Source organism: Lepidochelys olivacea (genome assembly GCF_965140295.1).
Source record: "Lepidochelys olivacea isolate rLepOli2 genome assembly, chromosome: 9".
Classification (NCBI taxonomy): domain Eukaryota; kingdom Metazoa; phylum Chordata; order Testudines; family Cheloniidae; genus Lepidochelys; species Lepidochelys olivacea.
The window spans coordinates 54,864,175-54,883,301 of record NC_140419.1 but is presented as its reverse complement, the minus strand read 5'-3'; the positions used below and the strand labels follow the sequence as shown (position 1 = coordinate 54,883,301).

The 19,127-nt window shown below is 45.4% G+C and overlaps 1 protein-coding gene across 1 annotated transcript in view; it reads left to right on the top strand.

Annotated features, from left to right (window-relative positions):
- ING5 (inhibitor of growth family member 5) overlaps positions 1–8,363 on the top strand; it is a 53,308-nt gene extending 44,945 nt beyond the window's left edge. Inside the window, exon 8 of the mRNA XM_084639226.1 lies at positions 5,248–8,363. Within this exon, the coding sequence (XP_084495352.1) occupies positions 5,248–5,290 (43 nt within the window). The 3' untranslated portion in view covers positions 5,291–8,363. The remainder of the gene's footprint in view (positions 1–5,247) is intronic.
- Positions 8,364–19,127: the final 10,764 nt, after the last annotated feature.

Below are 19,127 nucleotides of genomic sequence, written 5' to 3'. Positions count from 1 at the left end.
CCCCTCATCCACAGAGCCAGTTCTCTCGTCATAGAAAGCAGTTAGATTAGTCAGGCATGACTTGCCCTTGGTGAATCCATGCTGACTGTTTCTGATCACTTTCCTCTCCTCTAAGTGCATCAGAATTGATTCCTTGAGGACCTACTCCATTATTTTTCTGGGGACTGAGGTGAGGCTGACTGGCCTGTAGTTCCCAGGATCCTCCTCCTTCCCTTTTTTAAAGATGGGCACTACATTAGCCTTTTTCCAGTCATCCGGGACCTCCCCCAATCGCCATGAGTTTTCAAAGATAATGGCCAATGGCTCTGCAGTCACATCCGCCAACTCCTTTAGCACCCTCGGATGCAGTGCGTCCGGTCCCATGGACGTGTGCTCATCCAGCTTTTCTAAATAGTCCTGAATCACTTCTTTCTCCACAGAGTGCTGGTCACCTCTTCCCCATGCTGTGCTGCCCAGTGTAGTATTCTGGGAGCTGACCTTGTTCGTGAAGACAGAGGCAAAAAAAGCATTGAGTGTGTTAGCTTTTTCCACATCCTCTGTCACTAGGTTGCCTCCCTCATTCAGTGAGGGGCCCACACTTTCCTTGACTTTCTTGTTGCTAACATACCTGAAGAAACCCTTCTTTTTACTCTTAACATCCCTTGCTAGCTGCAACTCCAAGTGTGATTTGGCCTTCCTGATTTCACTTCTGCATGCCCGAGCAATATTTTTATACTCTTCCCTGGTCATTTGTCCAATCTTTCACTTCTTGTAAGCTTCCTTTTTGTGTTTAAGATCAGCAAGGATTTCATTGTTAAGCCAAGCTGGTCGCCTGCCATATTTACTGTTCTTTCTGTACATCGGGATAGTTTGTTCCTGCAACCTCAATAAGGATTCGTTAAAATACAGCCAGTAATCCTGGACTCCTTTCCCCTTCATATTATTCTCCCAGGGGAGCCTGCCCATCAGTTCCCTGAGGGAGTCAAAGTCTGCTTTTCTGAAGTCCAGGGTCCATATTATGCTGCTCTCCTTTCTTCCTTGTGACAGGATCCTGAACTCAACCATCTCATGGTCACTGCCTCCCAGGTTCCCATCCACTTTTGCTTCCCCTACTAATTCTTCCCAGTTCGTGAGCAGCAGGTCAAGAAGAGCTCTGCCCCTACTTGGTTCTCCAGCACTTGCACCAGGAAATTGTCCCTATACTTTCCAAAAACTTCCTGGATTGTTTGTGCACTACTGTATTGCTCTCCCAGCAGATATGGGGGTGATTGAAGTCCCCCATGAGAATCAGAGCCTGCGATCTAGTAACTTCTGTTAGTTGCCAGAAGAAAGCCTCGTCCACCTCATCCCCCTGGTCTGGTAGTCTATAGCAGACTCTCACCACATCACCTTGTTGCTCAATCTTCTGAACTTAATCCAAAGATTCTCAGGTTTTTCTGCAGTTTCATACTGGAGCTCTGAGGAGTCATACTGTTCTCTTACATACAGTGCGACTCCCCCCACCTTTTCTGCCCTGCCTGTCCTTCCTGAACATATCCATCCATGACAGTACTCCAGCCATGTGAGTTATCCCACCAAGTCTCTGTTATTCCAATCACATCATAATTCCTTGACTGTGCCAGGACTTCCAGTTCTCCCTGCTTGTTTCCCAGGGTTCTTGCATTTGTGTATAAGCATTTAAGATAACTCGCTGATTGTCCTGCTTTCTCAGTATGAGGCAGGAGCCCTCCCCTTTTGCGCTCTCCTGCTCGTGCTTCCTCCTGGTATCCCACTTCCCCACTTAGCTCAGGGCTTTGGTCTCCTGGTTTTGGAGGCACAGGTTCTGTTTGTTGATTCTCTTCTTGACTGCCTCTCTCCAATCATGAAGAAAATTAAATTCTGACACCTTAATCAGTCTTGATGCATGAATTTTGCTCTCACTAATATAGAAATCATAGAATCATACAACTTGAAGGGACCTCAAGAGGTCATCTAGTCCAGTACCCTGCACTGGATGAGATGCAGGCTTGTAACATACGTTGTTAGGGAATTGTATTTGTGTGGATGTACACGATACATTAGGAAACATCTATTCTCATCTCTAAAGGCTGCTTCCATTGAAGTCCATGGCAAAACTCCCATAGATTTTAATAGGCTTAGGCCATATCTATGCTACCAGCTAAATCAGCACCGCTAATCGATGCAGCAGTGTCAATTCAGCGGGTCTGGTGAAGACGCACTAAGTCGATGGGAGAGCACTCTCCCGTCAATCTCTGTACTTAACCTCCCCCAGAGGTGGAAGCTATGTCACCGGGAGAGCATCTGCCATGAACATAGCGCAGTGTAAACGCCACTGTAAGTCGACCTAAGCAGAATACGGACCCTTGACTTCAGAAAAGCAGACTTTGATTCCCTCAGGGAACTGATGGGCAGGATCTCCTGGGAGAATAACATGAGGGGGAAAGGAGTCCAGGAGAGCTGGCTGTATTTTAAAGAATCCTTATTGAGGTTACAGGGACAAACCATTCCGATGTGTAGAAAGAATAGTAAATATGGCAGGCGACCAGCTTGGCTTAACAGTGAAATCCTTGCTGATCTTAAACACAAAAAAGAAGCTTACAAGAAGTGGAAGAGTTGGACAAATGACCAGGGAAGAGTATAAAAATATTGCTCGGGCATGCAGGAGTGAAATCAGGAAGGCCGAATCACACCTGGAGTTGCAGCTAGCAAGAGATGTTAAGAGTAACAAGAAGGGTTTCTTCAGGTATGTTAGTAACAAGAAGAAAGTCAAGGAAAGTGTGGACCCCTTACTGAATGAGGGAGGCAACCTAGTGACAGAGGATGTGGAAAAAGCTAACACACTCAATGCTTTTTTTGCCTCTGTCTTCACGAACAAGGTCAGCTCCCAGAATACTGCACTGGGCAGCACAGCATGGGGAGGAGGTGACCAGCACTCTGTGGAGAAAGAAGTGGTTCGAAACTATTTAGAAAAGCTGGATGAGCACAAGTCTATGGGGCCAGATGCGCTGCATCCGAGAGTGCTGAAGGAATTGGCGGATGTGATTGCAGAGCCATTGGCCATTATCTTTGAAAACTCATGGCGATCGTGGGAAGTCCCGGACGACTGGAAAAAGGCTAATGTAGTGCCCATCTTTAAAAAAGGGAAGAAGGAGGATCTCGGGAACTACAGGCCAGTCAGCCTCACCTCAGTCCCTGGAAAAATCATGGAGCAGGTCCTCAAGGAATCAATTCTGAAGCACTTAGAGGAGAAGAAAGTAATCAGGATTAGTCAGTATGGATTCACCAAGGGAAAGTCATGCCTGACTAATCTAATTGCCTTCTATGATGAGATAACTGGCTCTGTGGATGAGGGGAAAGCGGTGGATGTGTTGTTCCTTGACTTTAGCAGAGCTTTTGACACGGTCTCCCACAGTATTCTTGCCAGCAAGTTAAAGAAGTATGGGCTGGATGAATGGACTCTCAGGTGGATAGAAAGTTGGCTAGATTGTCGGGCTCAATGGGTAGCGATCAATGGCTCCATGTCTAGTTGGCAGCCGGTATCAAGTGGAGTGCCCCAAAGGTCAGTCCGTGGGCCGGTTTTGTTCAATATCTTCATAAATGATCTGGAGGATGGTGTGGATTGCACCCTCAGCAAGTTTGCAGATGACACTAAACTGGGAGGAGTGGTAGATACGCTGGAGGGTAGGGATAGGATACAGAGGGACCTAGACAAATTAGAGGATTGGGCCAAAAGAAATCTGATGAGGTTCAACAAGGACAAGTGCAGAGTCCTGCACTTAGGACGGAAGAATCCCATGCTCCGCTACAGACTAGGGACCAAATGGCTCGGCGGCAGCAGTTCTGCAGAAAAGGACCTAGGGGTTACAGTGGACGAGAAGCTGGATATGAGTCAACAGTGTGCCCTTGTTGCCAGGAAGGCCAATGGCATTTTGGGATGTATATGTAGGGGCACTGCCAGCAGATCGAGGAACGTGATTGTCCCTCTCTATTTGACATTGGTGAGGCCACATCTGGAGTACTGTGTCCAGTTTGGGGCCCCACAATACAAGAAGGATGTGGAAAAATTGGAGAGAGTCCAGCGGAGGGCAACAAAAATGATTAGGGGACTGGAACACATGACTTATGAGGAGAGGCTGAGGGAATTGGGATTGTTTAGTCTGCGGAAGAGAAGAATGAGGGGGAATTTGATAGCTGCTTTCAACTACCTGAAAGGGGGTTCCAAAGAGGATGGATCTGGACTGTTTTCAGGGGTAGCAGATGACAGAACAAGGAGTAATGGTCTCAAGTTGCAGTGGGGGAGGTTTAGGTTGGGTATTAGGAAACACTCTTTCACTAGGAGGGTGGTGAAAGACTGGAATGTGTTACCTAGGGAGGTGGTGGAATCTCCTTCCTTAGATATTTTTAAGACCAGGCTTGACAAAGCCCTGGCTGGGATGATTTAGTTGGGGATTGGGTCCTGCTTTGAGCAGGGGGTTGGACTAGATGACCTCCTGAGGTCCCTTCTCACCCTAATTTTCTATAATTCTATGTTACATGGACTTTGGTCACATAACTTACGTAATTGAACTAGTGTAACTTAGGTCGACTTATAGAGTTAGTGTAGACCAGCCCTCAGAGTAAAGCCCTAACAGATATTTCAGGTTGCAAGCATTTACAATATATCAGCCTAATCAAAACAGTTTACAAACAAAACATGTATTTGCACAGCTGTATGTACATCACATTCCTGCATGGCATATGTACTATATAATTGAGTAGCAACTGCAGTGCTATCGTTAAAATTGAGCGAGTATGTTTGTACTTTCCACCCTGTTCTTGGGAGCTTGTAACTTTTATGATATATTTTCCCTTTGAGCTATTTTTTGTGTGTGTGGTCTCATCTTAAAGAGAAGGGGTAATTTATCTGGTTCATCTGTTTTTTAAGAACATACAAGTTATGGCAAGGAGGTGTCTTCACACTTAAAAAAATTCAGTTTTTTTCTGTTCAGATAACTAAAACCAACTTTGTTTTAAAACGAGGCTGAGGATCCCCCTTCTGCCACTTTTACCCTCCAAACACCCTAACTCTTTTGCTAGTTGTTCAAATTTCCTGGACCCATCGCAATTAAATGTCTTTCCCCCAGATTTGTGCTCTGTAATATTACAGCGTCAACAAAAGAAATTGACGTCCATATAGCTGATTTTATTTTCTCTTCCTCCAAAATAGTGAAGAGCTCCCAGGCAAAATATTTATCTGTTGAAGCTTAATACTATGCTTTTCTGTCCTAGGTTCTGTCCCCGTTGTGTTCAGGAAAGGAAGAAAAAGAAGTAAGGAAGGGGAATGTACACCAAATCCAGAAGAAGAGTTTAATATATTCTTTCTTATATGTTGCAATATTATCTTTTAGTTTTTGACCTATCTTCCTTCTTGTTTTGATTTGATATTTAATTGTCCAACAGCCAGTTGTAATTCTTATTTAAAAAGAAGATGATGACTTGGTGAGGGAGGGTAGGATTTTTGAGAAAGTTGCCACAGGGATTTTATTTAAGTTATTTTCACACAGCACTGACAGCTGTTACTATGAAATACTTAGAGCAGCCAACAGCTGGAATTTTTGCTAATGCATTGGAATCTATGAATCTGCCTAAGGCATTTCAGGGGAATGAGAAAGCTGTATTTTCAGCATGGTGTATTGCCACTACCTAAATAATGTAGGCATGAAGTTATGCATAACGTATATGAAGGATCTCTATAAAACTGCAACCTGCATGAAGTACATTCATATATTTAGGAGTGAAGTCCATTTTTTGTGTTTGTACAGTCCTGTAGCACTGAAGGCAACACGCAGACCAGTGAACTATTTTCAGTGTCTTATTTCCCCAAAGCAAAGTATTGTACGTAATTTTGGTGAAGCGTGCTCTGTGTATCTGAAGTTGCACATCTCTTCTTATTGAGAATTATTTCTGTTTAATTTTGCATTGCTGCCTTTGGACTTGATCTGGCTCCCACATCGAGACCCCTCTTTTGAATTCCTTTCTCCTCTCATAAACATTTGTCCATTCTGGAGGAAAATCATTTTTAAGTAGCAAGAGATCTGCCCTGGGTTGTGTCATAGTGACAGTGGTAGCAAGAGAGAGTGCAGACCTTCCTGCCAACATCCCATTTCTCTAGAAATACCTTAAGTTCTTTACAGTGAAGACAAAAACCTAGTGTGGTATTATGAAGATAGTAGGGTCAGATTTAATCATGAAATAAAATGAAGGCCTGTTTACATTACTTATATCTCTTTGTGGCACTTTGGTAAATAATCAGGAAAACAAGTTTTAGGAGGAGAATAATATAGTAATAAGATATAGATTCTTGTGATGGTGCATCAAACCTAAGATGAAGTCATTGACTTTAATCCTATTGCAGTTTTTCTGATTTTAATCAGCACCCATCATGAACCACTGCTAATAAAACAGAAGTCCACACAGCAGGAATGTTTTAAAAGGGACATCTTGCATGCTTTTGATTTGAGTTGCCTTTCATGTTGACAGATAAAATGTGAATCTTGCTGTCATTAAAGTCTCATACCCTACAGTGAAAGGAAGACAGAAATCCAAGAGGAGGAAAAGAAAATATTACACACAAGTCCCTTATTCTCTTCCCCTCCTGACCCCTCACCCACTACTGAGCTATGCTTAGTGTAGGAACTAAGAAGAGAGGTAAAGATGGGTTTGTTGCTTTTGTACTTCCCATATTCTGGGATTCCACTACCAATGGCCACAAGTGGCTGTAATGGTGTAGCCCACTGTATAGACCATTAGAGTGTCAGAAAGGGGCTACAATATAACAGAATCAGGCCCACAGTGTTACAACAAAGCAGAACAATTAATTCAAAAGACAGAGTTATATAGCACAATTCTAGCTGAAAAAACAAAAGGATAGTTTTTCTCTTACAGGAGGACCACTGAATGGTGTCCTTTGTGTACATTTTGTGATTTAAGAATATAAAACACAACTTCTGCTGTGTCTCCTTTCTTGCAGTCACACTATTTGCATTTGGCTTTGTAGGAGATAGCAGTTAAACAAAAATGTCATACCTCTTGGTATCAGTGTAGTTATCTGTGAATGTATTTTGATTGTCACTTCAGCTATGGAAAAAAGTGTCTCCGGAGTTCTGTATTTTAAAATGTGATGTACATATCCCTGTTATATCACATCACTCCATATGGTGTATATGAAGTTTTCATGTTCACAGGACTATGTTTTTTGCCATTTTAAAACACACACACAGCAAAAATATGTGCATAGAACTTAGCAACAGATTGTTGGAGGGAAGTGGGGAGAAAGCACAATTGCACAAAGCCGGCTCTGGGAACGTAGTCAGCCCTTTTTTGTTTCTCATCGCAGAATGTAAGAAGTGGCTCTGCCTCTGTCTGGAGAGTAAACCTTTTTGCAAATCAGCATGTAGTTGAGTAGCCAGTGAATACACCCATACCTCATTATCCTGTTACACTGGATTACAAGTAGGAGTGTCACTGTCTTGAAGATGGTAATATTGATGAAGACTCAGGCTCCATTTCCCCATCCATCCAATGATACAATATTGTAGGCAACACTTATTTAAAAAAAAATACTTTGTGAAATAACTACCATAGATTATAATTGTTTGGTTAAACTGATTCTCAAAAGCCAACACATCTCTTTGGAGGTGTTGCTGCAAAACCAAGCAGTTACAGATCTATCAATGCAAAGTTGATTACCATAAATTTAGAGATAGTTGCCTAGGGCAGCAAATTATTTAGTGATTCTTGTCTGAGTGGCTGTAGCCTGAAACAATGGATGCTTTCTATTTTAATCAAGGAAGCTAAAAACCTAGAGCTAGCACTATGTTATCAGTCCTAAGAATGAAAAGTATCTATGGGGACAACAAACACTAGGTAAGATGACAGATGTACTTTGCAGCACCTCTCAAATGTTTCAGATCATCTGAGTTGGAACAGAGTTTGAGCAATAAAGCTGTCCCATATGGAACTCACCCTAACAAACAGAGGTTCTAATAGTTATCACAGACTTAATAGTATCTGTTTGCCCATTCATTTCTGGATTTAGGGTTTTTTGCTCCTCTTTAGACAGGAAGATCAGTAGCCTTGATCTTGGCCATTAAAGAATTTTAAAGTCCTGTATTTTGAATGTGCAGTGTTAAATATACATTACTTTTGTGGAGAGGGATCGACAGAACTATGAGAGATTTAAAAGGAATGTTCCACTAAAGATTATCAAGAAAAGCTTTTTCAGACACCTGTATATTTTGTGGTGTTCAGCTTTATCACAATTCATCCAAATTGGAGATGATGTAACTTTAACCTGAATGTTATGTTTTATTCTCAAAGGAATTAGATATGTTCCCTTCGTAAATGGAAGAGAATATTATAAATCTTTTTATTAAAAAATGTAAAAATGTATAGCAGTATTTTTTGATTATGTTATAGATAATGGATATATTGTTATAAATAAAGTATTTTTGGGAATAAAAGTTTGAAATCACATTGTTTCAGGGTTCCCAGCTAGAGCTTCAAATCCCTGCACAAAGGGAACGTACATAGATACTGCCATAAATAATGGGATGGATGTACATATATCTCAAACTCACATCTCGGTCCCAAGACTAACTATTATTAGCTCTGTTAACTTTGAATTTAACAAAGGGTTTTATGGCAGGAGTGGGACCCATTTCATATGCTTAAAATCTGGGTGGCAAATCTTATCCATTCTCTGCATGGTGGCGATGGAGTGAGGGTTATACTGCTACTCACTGGCTCCAACAGTTGTAGCCAATGTGTTGCCAGTCCCAGTTAAGCAATGTCTCTGTGGCTGCTGCACTTGCCTTAGAGGCTAGTAGTATAGGGTTGCCACTGGTCCAGGTTTTCCCAAGATTAATCCTATTTTTGAGGTGGCTGTCCTTGGGAATCTTGTAAGGGTTCTCCATATACACTGCCAGCTGTCCAGTATTATCAGCTCAGGATCATCCTGGATGTCCTGGGCTTTTTTTTGTACCTTAGAGGTGACAACCCAAAGTGATGCTGCCAATGTTCAAACTTAAAATATACAAAAAGAAAAGGAGTACTTGTGGCACCTTGTGGCTGTAGCTCACGAAAGCTCATGCTCAAATAAATTGGTTAGTCTCTAAGGTGCCACAAGTCCTCCTTTTCTTTTTGCGAATACAGACTAACACGGCTGTTACTCTGAAACTTAAAATATACATACCTTGTGCAACAACATTTGGCTCTCCCCATGCTCATGTCTCTTGCCAGCAATTTTATGGCGCCTGTTCGAGGATAGGGACTGCAGCGTCTGTGAGTGAGGCCTTTTAATCAAGTAGTTACCTACTTCTTTCTGTCTCCTTTGTCAGGTCATGGTACTTTGTGGGGACATTAGTTATAAACTACCCCAAATCAGTTTTCAAAGTGCAAGGTAAGTATAATATGGTACCAAGACAAAACAGTAGCATTTTGTGCGTGTCAACAACTAAAAGTGCAAAGCAGAGGAGAATCAGGCCCATCTGACCCAATACTATCCACTATGCCTGTAATGACTGTGTTTGGAGGGGGGTACTGGCTGGATGCTGCTTTTTGAGCAGATCAGATGAAATTCTGAAGCCTGAAATCAGGCAAACTCTTGGTATGTTTTTTGGCTGGGCTTGATTTGGTGTAAACCACTGTATTTGTGGAGAAACTCTGAGTGACTGGATCACAGAGGTAGGGAGCAGGGAAGTTGGGAAGGAGCCTATTATTTATTTGGGAGTTGAAAGGGAAGCAGCAATGGGATATGGGAAAGGGAACTGACCTGTATAAATACAGTGTTTGTAATATTAAAGCCTAATAGAAGAAAAATCCACATTCATAAAAGTAGTAGTATTTAAGTCCTCAGAGTATCATAGAAACCAGAAAGAGACTCGATCCCTACTCCATGGAGCTGACACTATAAATAGCTAAATAGAACAAATGCATAATAAATCAAAATGTTGATGAATGTACTACAGTTCAAATCTTTGAAAGCACAGTGGTTCTCCCATAGCTGAAGAAAAGTTCTCTCATAGGGGGTCAAGAAGACTTCAGCACATTGATGACTTCATGTTGGGGGATACAATGATGCAAACACACTATAATTTTCATAACTATACATGCAAATCAGATTTCACTTGTACAGTATCAATGAGGATGTTAGTAAAGGGAAATACAAGTTTTTTAAATTGATCCTTTAAGTATCAATGGTGCAATCCCTTGCAGGGCTGTGTTTTGGGTTTTTTGGGCAGTGTTTTTTTTTTTTTTTTAGTTTATACTGACTTATGCATCACACCAATTGTCCTAAATTATTATAGGCAGGGCTGTTGGCACCACCTATTACATAGGTTGCCTGACACTTCTCATTCAAAGACAGATCCTGTTTTCAGTTATTTATGACTTTCGCAAACTTAATCCATTTGGCCTGGAGTTTTCCACACTGGGCGTCTGCCTCAGACTAAATGGTTTTTTTTTTTGTTTTTTTTTTTTTAATTTTAGCCAAAGCAGCCATTTCCAAGAATGAATCATAGAATCATAGAATATCAGGGTTGGAAGGGACCCCAGAAGGTCATCTAGTCCAACCCCCTGCTCGAAGCAGGACCAATTCCCAGTTAAATCATCCCAGCCAGGGCTTTGTCAAGCCTGACCTTAAAAACCTCTAAGGAAGGAGATTCTACCACCTCCCTAGGTAAGCCATTCCAGTGTTTCACCACCGTCATAGTGAAAAAGTTTTTCCTAATATCCAATCTAAACCTCCCCCACTGCAACTTGAGACCATTACTGCTCGTTCTGTCATCTGCTACCATTGAGAACAGTCTAGAGCCATCCTCTTTGGAACCCCCTTTCAGGTAGTTGAAAGTAGCTATCAAATCCCCCCTCATTCTTCTCTTCTGCAGACTAAACAATCCCAGCTCCCTCAGTCTCTCCTCATAAGTCATGTGTTCTAGACCCCTAATCATTTTTGTTGCCCTTTGCTGGACTCTCTCCAATTTATCCACATCCTTCTTGTAGTGTGGGGCCCAAAACTGGACACAGTACTCCAGATGAGGCCTCACCAATGTCAAATAGAGGGGAACGATCACGTCCCTCGATCTGCTCGCTATTCCCCTACTTATACATCCCAAAATGCCATTGGCCTTCTTGGCAACAAGGGCACACTGCTGACTCATATCCAGCTTCTCGTCCACTGTCACCCCTAGGTCCTTTTCCGCAGAACTGCTGCCTAGCCATTCGGCCCCTAGTCTGTAGCAGTGCATTGGATTCTTCCGTCCTAAGTGCAGGACCCTGCACTTATCCTTATTGAACCTCATCAGATTTCTTTTGGCCCAATCCTCCAATTTGTCTAGGTCCCTCTGTATCCTATCCCTCCCCTCCAGCGTACCTACCACTCCTCCCAGTTTAGTATCATCCGCAAATTTGCTGAGAGTGCAATCTACACCATCCTCCAGATCATTTATGAAGATATTGAACAAAACCGGCCCCAGGACTGACCCCTGGGGCACTCCACTTGACACCGGCTGCCAACTAGACATGGAGCCATTGATCACTACCCATTGAGCCCGACAATCTAGCCAGCTTTCTACCCACCTTAGGCTATGAGGCTATGGAATAATGTTTTGCCTGTGTTAAAAAATTCTGTTGACCTTTTGAGCAGGGATTTGAAATTAGGCAGGGACATGGCCTTTGTGTCAAGTAAGTGCCCCTCCAACCACCTGCCCCTAACCCTGAGCCCTCTCCCACGCACCCAAACTGTTGCTGCTGGTCCCCAGCACCAGCAGAAGTCACAGAAAGTCATAGAATCCATGACAGACTAGCAGCCTTACTTATAATCACTTAAAATTTTACCTCTTATAGTTAATAAACTTGTTTTTGTCTATTCCAAAACCCACTTTGTGCAATTCATATGGGGGTAGGGGTGGGGGCAAAAAGCTGGCATATCTCCCTCCACATTCAGGGAGGGGGCAATTTTTATGAGCATACGTTGTACAGATCTCTCAATACAGCGCAAGACATTGCTGACACACACTGAGCTTCATACGCATCAGACACTGCAGCAGTGACTCAAGATAGGTTTCACGCTGTCACAGAGACTGCGTCTTGCCAGAGCCCACGGCCCTCCTGCAGCCCCAAGCACTCCTGGCTCACCACGAGCATTTTGACAGGAAATACCAAGCAGTAACAACAACAGCAATAATACAAGTGTGTGTGCATGTGTGCAAATGTTTGTGTGTGTGTGTGTATTGTGTGTGAGAGAGAGCCAGGGCGTGTGAGAGAGACATGTTAATTACAGCCCTGCCCAATTCTTGGGGAAGGCACACACCCAGTTGGATTTTAGGGCATTGTTTATTAGGTGGCCATCTTGATCTGGATAAGAACAAGGTGATCTCCATGTTGTGTCAGTTTCTTGTTCCCCTATACTGGGCAAAAAGTGGGAATCAGTTATTGCTAAGTAACCGGTCTCTAAATAAACAAATGAAGGGAGGGGCCAAGGGCTCTTGAATGCTGGAATCTTTGGGGCTCAGGTGTCAAAAAGCTCTCTCTATACCTTCCACACTGGCTACTGCAGGCCAATAACCACTCACTGAACGAAGTTGTTATCTTGGGGTTTATTATTTTCTTTTGGGGAGCAGACGTGCACTCTCGGACTAGATCCAGTTAGTTAGATCTGACACTTACCCATAAACGACGTAAAGAGGGATAGGATGGGTCTGAGATAGGGTTACTTACCTGTCTTCGACACCTGTGATCCACTGTTGGTGTCCATCGCTGATCTCACCAGTCCGAATTCTGCAGCCTCGCCACAAGCAGTACCCGAAGGAGGTAGAAAAACATCTTTGCTTTATTGAGTGTGTGTGCGCATGTGTATGTTTATATTCCAAATCTCCAGTGTCCTTAATCCATCCCCCTCCCCTTCCTTCCTTCTCCTTTAGTAAATAAAGTGTTGTTGTGAGTTAATATCAATCTGGTTTCTTTTATTCCAGCTCTGATAAATGGGCTTAAGGGGAGACCTAGCAGGAGGTATACTATAAGGGTACCTGTGCAGACGCCATACCATGGCAAGCATAGAGCCTGCTCAGGTAACCGTCACCCTATGTCTCCTGGGTGCTGGCAGACGCGGTACGGCTTTGCTACACAGTAGCAGCAACCCATTGCTTTCTGGCAGCAGACGGTGCAGTATGACTGATAGTCGTCCTCGTCGTGTCCGAGGTGCTCCTGGCCACGTCGGCTGGGAGCGCCTGGGTAGACATGGGCGCAGGGACTAAATTTGGAGTGACTTGACCAGGTCATTCTCTTTAGTCCTGCAGTAGGTCCTATTGAACCATCTTATGGTGAGCAGCCAGGCGATATGGATTGCTAGCAGTCGTATTGTACCATCTTCTGCCAGGCAGGCAAGAGATGAGGATGGCTAGCAGTCATACTGTACCATCTTCTGCTGAGCAGCCATGAGATGTGGATGGCATGCAGTCCTTCTGCACCATCTGCTGCCAGCCAAAGATGTAAAAGATAGATGGAATGGATCAAAACAAGAAATAGACCAGATTTGTTTTGTACTCATTTGCCTGCTCCCCTGTCTAGAGGACTCATTCCTCTAGGTTACACTGCAGTCACTCACAGAGAAGGTGCAGCGAGGTAAATCTAGCCATGTATCAATCAGAGGCCAGGCTAACCTCCTTGTTCCAATAAGAACAATAACTTAGGTGCACCATTTCTTATTGGAACCCTCGGTGAAGTCCTGCCTGAAATACTCCTTGATGTACAGACACCCCCTTTGTTGATTTTAGCTCCCTGAAGCCAACCCTGTAAGCCGTGTCGTCAGTCGCCCCTCCCTCCGTCAGAGCAACGGCAGACAATCATTCCGCGCCTTTTTTCTGTGCGGACGCCATACCAAGGCAAGCATGGAGGCCGCTCAGCTCACTTTGGCAATTAGGAGCACATTAAACACCACACGCATTATCCAGCAGTATATGCAGCACCAGAACCTGGCAAAGCGATACCGGGCGAGGAGGCGACGTCAGCGCGGTCACGTGAGTGATCAGGACATGGACACAGATTTCTCTGAAAGCATGGCCCCTGCAAATGCATGCATCATGGTGCTAATGGGGCAGGTTCATGCTGTGGAACGCCGATTCTGGGCTCGGGAAACAAGCACAGACTGGTGGGACCGCATAGTGTTGCAGGTCTGGGACAATTCCCAGTGGCTGCGAAACTTTCGCATGCGTAAGGGCACTTTCATGGAACTTTGTGACTTGCTTTCCCCTGCCCTGAGGCGCATGAATACCAAGATGAGAGCAGCCCTCACAGTTGAGAAGCGAGTGGCGATAGCCCTGTGGAAGCTTGCAACGCCAGACAGCTACCGGTCAGTTGGGAATCAATTTGGAGTGGGCAAATCTACTGTGGGGGCTGCTGTGATGCAAGTAGCCCACGCAATCAAAGATCTGCTGATATCAAGGGTAGTGACCCTGGGAAATGTGCAGGTCATAGTGGATGGCTTTGCTGCAATGGGATTCCCTAACTGTGGTGGGGCCATAGACGGAACCCATATCCCTATCTTGGCACCGGAGCATCAAGCCGCCGAGTACATAAACCACAAGGGGTACTTTTCGATAGTGCTGCAAGCTCTGGTGGATCACAAGGGACGTTTCACCAACATCAACGTGGGATGGCCAGGAAAGGTACATGACGCTCGCATCTTCAGGAACTCTGGTCCGTTTCAAAAGCTGCAGGAAGGGACTTTATTCCCAGACCAGAAAATAACTGTTGGGGATGTTGAAATGCCTATATGTATCCTTGGGGACCCAGCCTACCCCTTAATGCCATGGCTCATGAAGCCGAACACAGGCAGCCTGGACAGTAGTCAGGAGCTGTTCAACTACAGGCTGAGCAAGTGCAGAATGGTGGTAGAATGGGCATTTGGATGTTTAAAGGCGCGCTGGCGCAGTTTACTGACTCGCTTAGACCTCAGCGAAACCAATATTCCCACTGTTATTACTGCTTGCTGTGTGCTCCACAATATCTGTGAGAGTAAGGGGGAGACGTTTATGGCGGGGTGGGAGGTTGAGGCAAATCGCCTGGCTGCTGGTTACGCGCAGCCAGACACCAGGGCGGTTAGAAGAGCACAGGAGGGCGCGGTACGCATCAGAGAAGCTTTGAAAACCAGTTCCATGACTGGCCAGGCTACAGTGTGAAAGTTCTGTTTGTTTCTCCTTGATGAAACCCCCCGCCCCTTGGTTCACTCTACTTCCCTGTAAGCTAACCACCTGCCCCTCCTCCCTTCAATCACCGCTTGCAGAGGCAATAAAGTCATTGTTGCTTCACATTCATGCATTCTTTATTCATTCATCACACAAATAGGGGGATGACTACCAAGGTAGCCCAGGAGGGGTGGTGTAGGAGGGAAGGAAAATGCCACACAGCACTTTAAGCACAGCACTTTAAAAGTTTACAACTTTAAAATTTATTGAATGACAGCCTTCTTTTTTTTGGGCAATCCTCTGTGGTGGAGTGGCTGGTTGGCCGGAGGCCCCCCCACCGCGTTCTCGGGCATCTGGGTGTGGAGGCTATGGAACTTGGGGAGGAGGGCGGTTGGTTACAGAGGGGCAGCAGTGGCAGTCTGTGCTCCAGCTGCCTTTGCTGCAGCTCAACCATGCACTTGAGCATACTGGTTTGGTCCTGCAGCAGCCTCAGCATTGAATCCTGCCTCCTCTCATCACGCTGCCACCACATTTGAGCTTCAGCCCTGTCTTCAGCCCGCCACTTACTCTCTTCAGCCCGCCACCTCTCCTCCCGGTCATTTTGTGCTTTTCTGCACTCGGACATTATTTGCCTCCACTCATTCGTCTGTGCTCTGTCAGTGTGGGAGGACAGCATGAGCTCGGAGAACATTTCATCGTGAGTGCGTTTTTTTTTCTTTCTAAGCTTCACTAGCCTCTGGGAAGGAGAAGATCCTGTGATCATTGAAACACATGCAGCTGGTGGAGAAAAAAAAAGGGACAGCGGTCTTTAAAAAGACACATTTTATAAAACAGTGGCTACACTCTTTCAGGGTAAACCTTGCTGTTAACATTACATACACAGCACATGTGGTTTCGTTACAAGGTCGCATTTTGCCTCCCCGCACCGCGTGGCTACCCCCTCAACCTTCCCCCCTCCCTGTGGCTAACAGCGGGGAACATTTCTGTTTAGCCACAGGCAAACAGCCCAGCAGGAATGGGCTCCTCTGAGTGTCCCCTGAAGAAAAGCACTCTATTTCAACCAGGTGACCATGAATTATATCTCACTCTCCTGAGGATAACACAGAGAGATAAAGAACGGATTTTGGTTGAATGCCAGCAAACATACACTGCAATGCTTTGTTCTACAGTGATTCCCGAGTACGTGTTACTGGCCTGGAGTGGTAAAGTGTCCTACCATGAAGGACGCAATAAGGCTGCCCTCCCCAGAAACCTTTTGCAAAGGCTTTAGGACTACATCTAGGAGAACCGTGAATGCCAGGGCAAAGTAATCCTTTCACATGCTTGCTTTTAAACCATGTATAGTATTTTAAAAGGTACACTCACCAGAGGTCCCTTCTCCGCCTGCTGGGTCCAGGAGGCAGCCTTGGGTGGGTTCGGGGGGTACTGGCTCCAGGTCCAGGGTGAGAAACAGTTCCTGGCTGTCGGGAAAACCGGTTTCTCCGCTTGCTTGCTGTGAGCTATCTACAACCTCCTCCTCCTCCTCATCTTCTTCGTCCCCAAAACCTGCTTCCGTATTGCCTCCATCTCCATTGAAGGAGTCAAACAACACGGCTGGGGTAGTGGTGGCTGAACCCCCTAAAATGGCATGCAGCTCATCATAGAAGCAGCATGTTTGGGGCTCTGACCCGGAGCGGCCGTTCGCCTCTCTGGTTTTCTGGTAGGCTTGCCTCAGCTCCTTCAGTTTCACACGGCACTGCTTCGGGTCCCTGTTATGGCCTCTGTCCTTCATGCCCTGGGAGATTTTGACAAAGGTTTTGGTATTTTGAAAACTGGAACGGAGTTCTGATAGCATGGATTCCTCTCCCCAAACAGCGATCAGATCCCGTACCTCCCGTTCGGTCCATGCTGGAGCTCTTTTGCAATTCTGGGACTCCATCATGGTCACCTGTGCTGATGAGCTCTGTATGGTCACCTGCAGCTTGCCACGCTGGCCAAACAGGAAATGAGATTTAAAAGTTCGCGGTTCTTTTCCTGTCTACCTGGCCAGTGCATCTGAGTTGAGAGTGCTGTCCAGAGCGGTCACAATGGAGCACTCTGGGATAGCTCCCGGAGGCCAATACCATCGAATTGTGTCCACAGTACCCCAAATTCGAGCCGGCAAGGTCGATTTAAGCGCTAATCCACTTGTCAGGGGTGGAGTAAGGAAATTGATTTTAAGAGCCCTTTAAGTCGAAATAAAGGGCTTCATTGTGTGGACGGGTGCAGGTTTACATCGATTTAACGCTGCTAAATTCGACCTAAAGTCCTAGTGTAGACCAGGGCTAAGGCTCCCCAAAGTCTTCTGGTCATATAGACTGTAAAAAATCCTTACAGAGAGAGAGAGAGACTGTGTGTGTTTGTGTGTGACTGTGTGTTGGTGGACTGTGTGACAGAGTGTGTGTTGGGGAGTGTGAGACTGTGTGTGTGTGACAATCTGTATTGGGGGACTGTAACTCATGAGAGGCAGAGTGTATGTGGGTGTGAGAGCCAGTCTGTGTGTGTGTTAGGGAAGTGTGAGAGACAGTGAGTGCACTGCCACTTTAAGTCCCCCCATTTCTCCCTCCTCCCCCTTTCCCCCCGACTCACATGGAAGTTTCGCTCCTCCTGGCCTGGCCCCTGCCGGAGACCAAGTGGTGCTGCAGGCAAGGTCCAGGGAGAAACTCCACTCCGTTCAGTGGTGGGCCCGGGCTGTGCTGCTCTGGGCTCCCCGAGGCTGGATCGGCAGAGCCAGAGGCTGGAGTCCTCAGCCAGCTGGCAGAGGAATGTGGGAGGGAGGGCGCAGGGTTAGGGTTGGGGAGAAACCCCCAGCGCGGGGGAGGGGCCAGAGAAGAGAGGATTCCAGCTGCGGCCAGCGAGGGGAATGGTGCCCCAAATTTTCGGGTGCCCTACGCAGCCGCATATGCCTAGGGACGGTCCTGTGTGCATGTGAGTGCTGGGTGAATCATAGAAGATTAGGGTTGGAAGAGACCTCAGGAGGTCATCTAGTCCAACCCCCTGCTCAAAGCAGGACCAATCCCCAACTAAATCATCCCAGCCAGGGCTTTGTCAAGCCGGGCCTTAAAAACCTCTAAAGGATGGAGATTCCACCACCTCCCTAGGTAACCCATTCCAGTGCTTCACCACCCCCCTAGTGACATAGTGTTTCCTAATATCCAACCTAGACCTACCCCACTGCAACTTGAGACCATTGTTCCTTGTTCTGTCATGTGCCACCACTGAGAACAGCCTAGCTCTATCCTCTTTGGAAACTCCCTTCTGGTAGTTGAAGCCTGCTATCAAATCCCACCGCCCCCCGCCTTCTCTTCTGCAGACTAAATAAAACCAGTTCCCTCAGACTCTCCAGTCTATGAGTTGCTTCATAAGTCATGTGCCCCAGTCCCCTGATCTTTTTGAGTGGTAACAGCTAATTTAGACCCCATCATTTTATATGTATAGTTGGGATTATGCTTTCCAATGTGCATTACTTTGCATTTATCAACATTAAATTTCATCTGCCATTTTGTTGCCCAGTGACCCAGTTTTGAGAGATCCTTTTGTAGCTCTTCGCAGTCTGCCTGGATCTTAACTTTCTGTAGTAATTTTGCATCATCTGCAAATTTTGCCACCTCACTGTTTATGCCTTTTCCACATCATTTATGAACATGTTGAATAGGACTGGTCCCAGAACAGACCCCTGGGGGACACCACTATTTACCTCTCTCCATTCTGAAAACTGACCATTTATACCTACCCTTTGTTTCCTATCTTTTAATCAATTACCAATCCATGAGAGAACCTTCCCTCTTATCCCGTGGCAGCTTACTTTGCATAAGAGCCTTTGGTGAGGGACCTTGTCAAAGGCTTTCTGAAAACTTAATACACTATATCCGCTGGATCCCCCTTGGTCCACATGCTTGTTGACTCCCT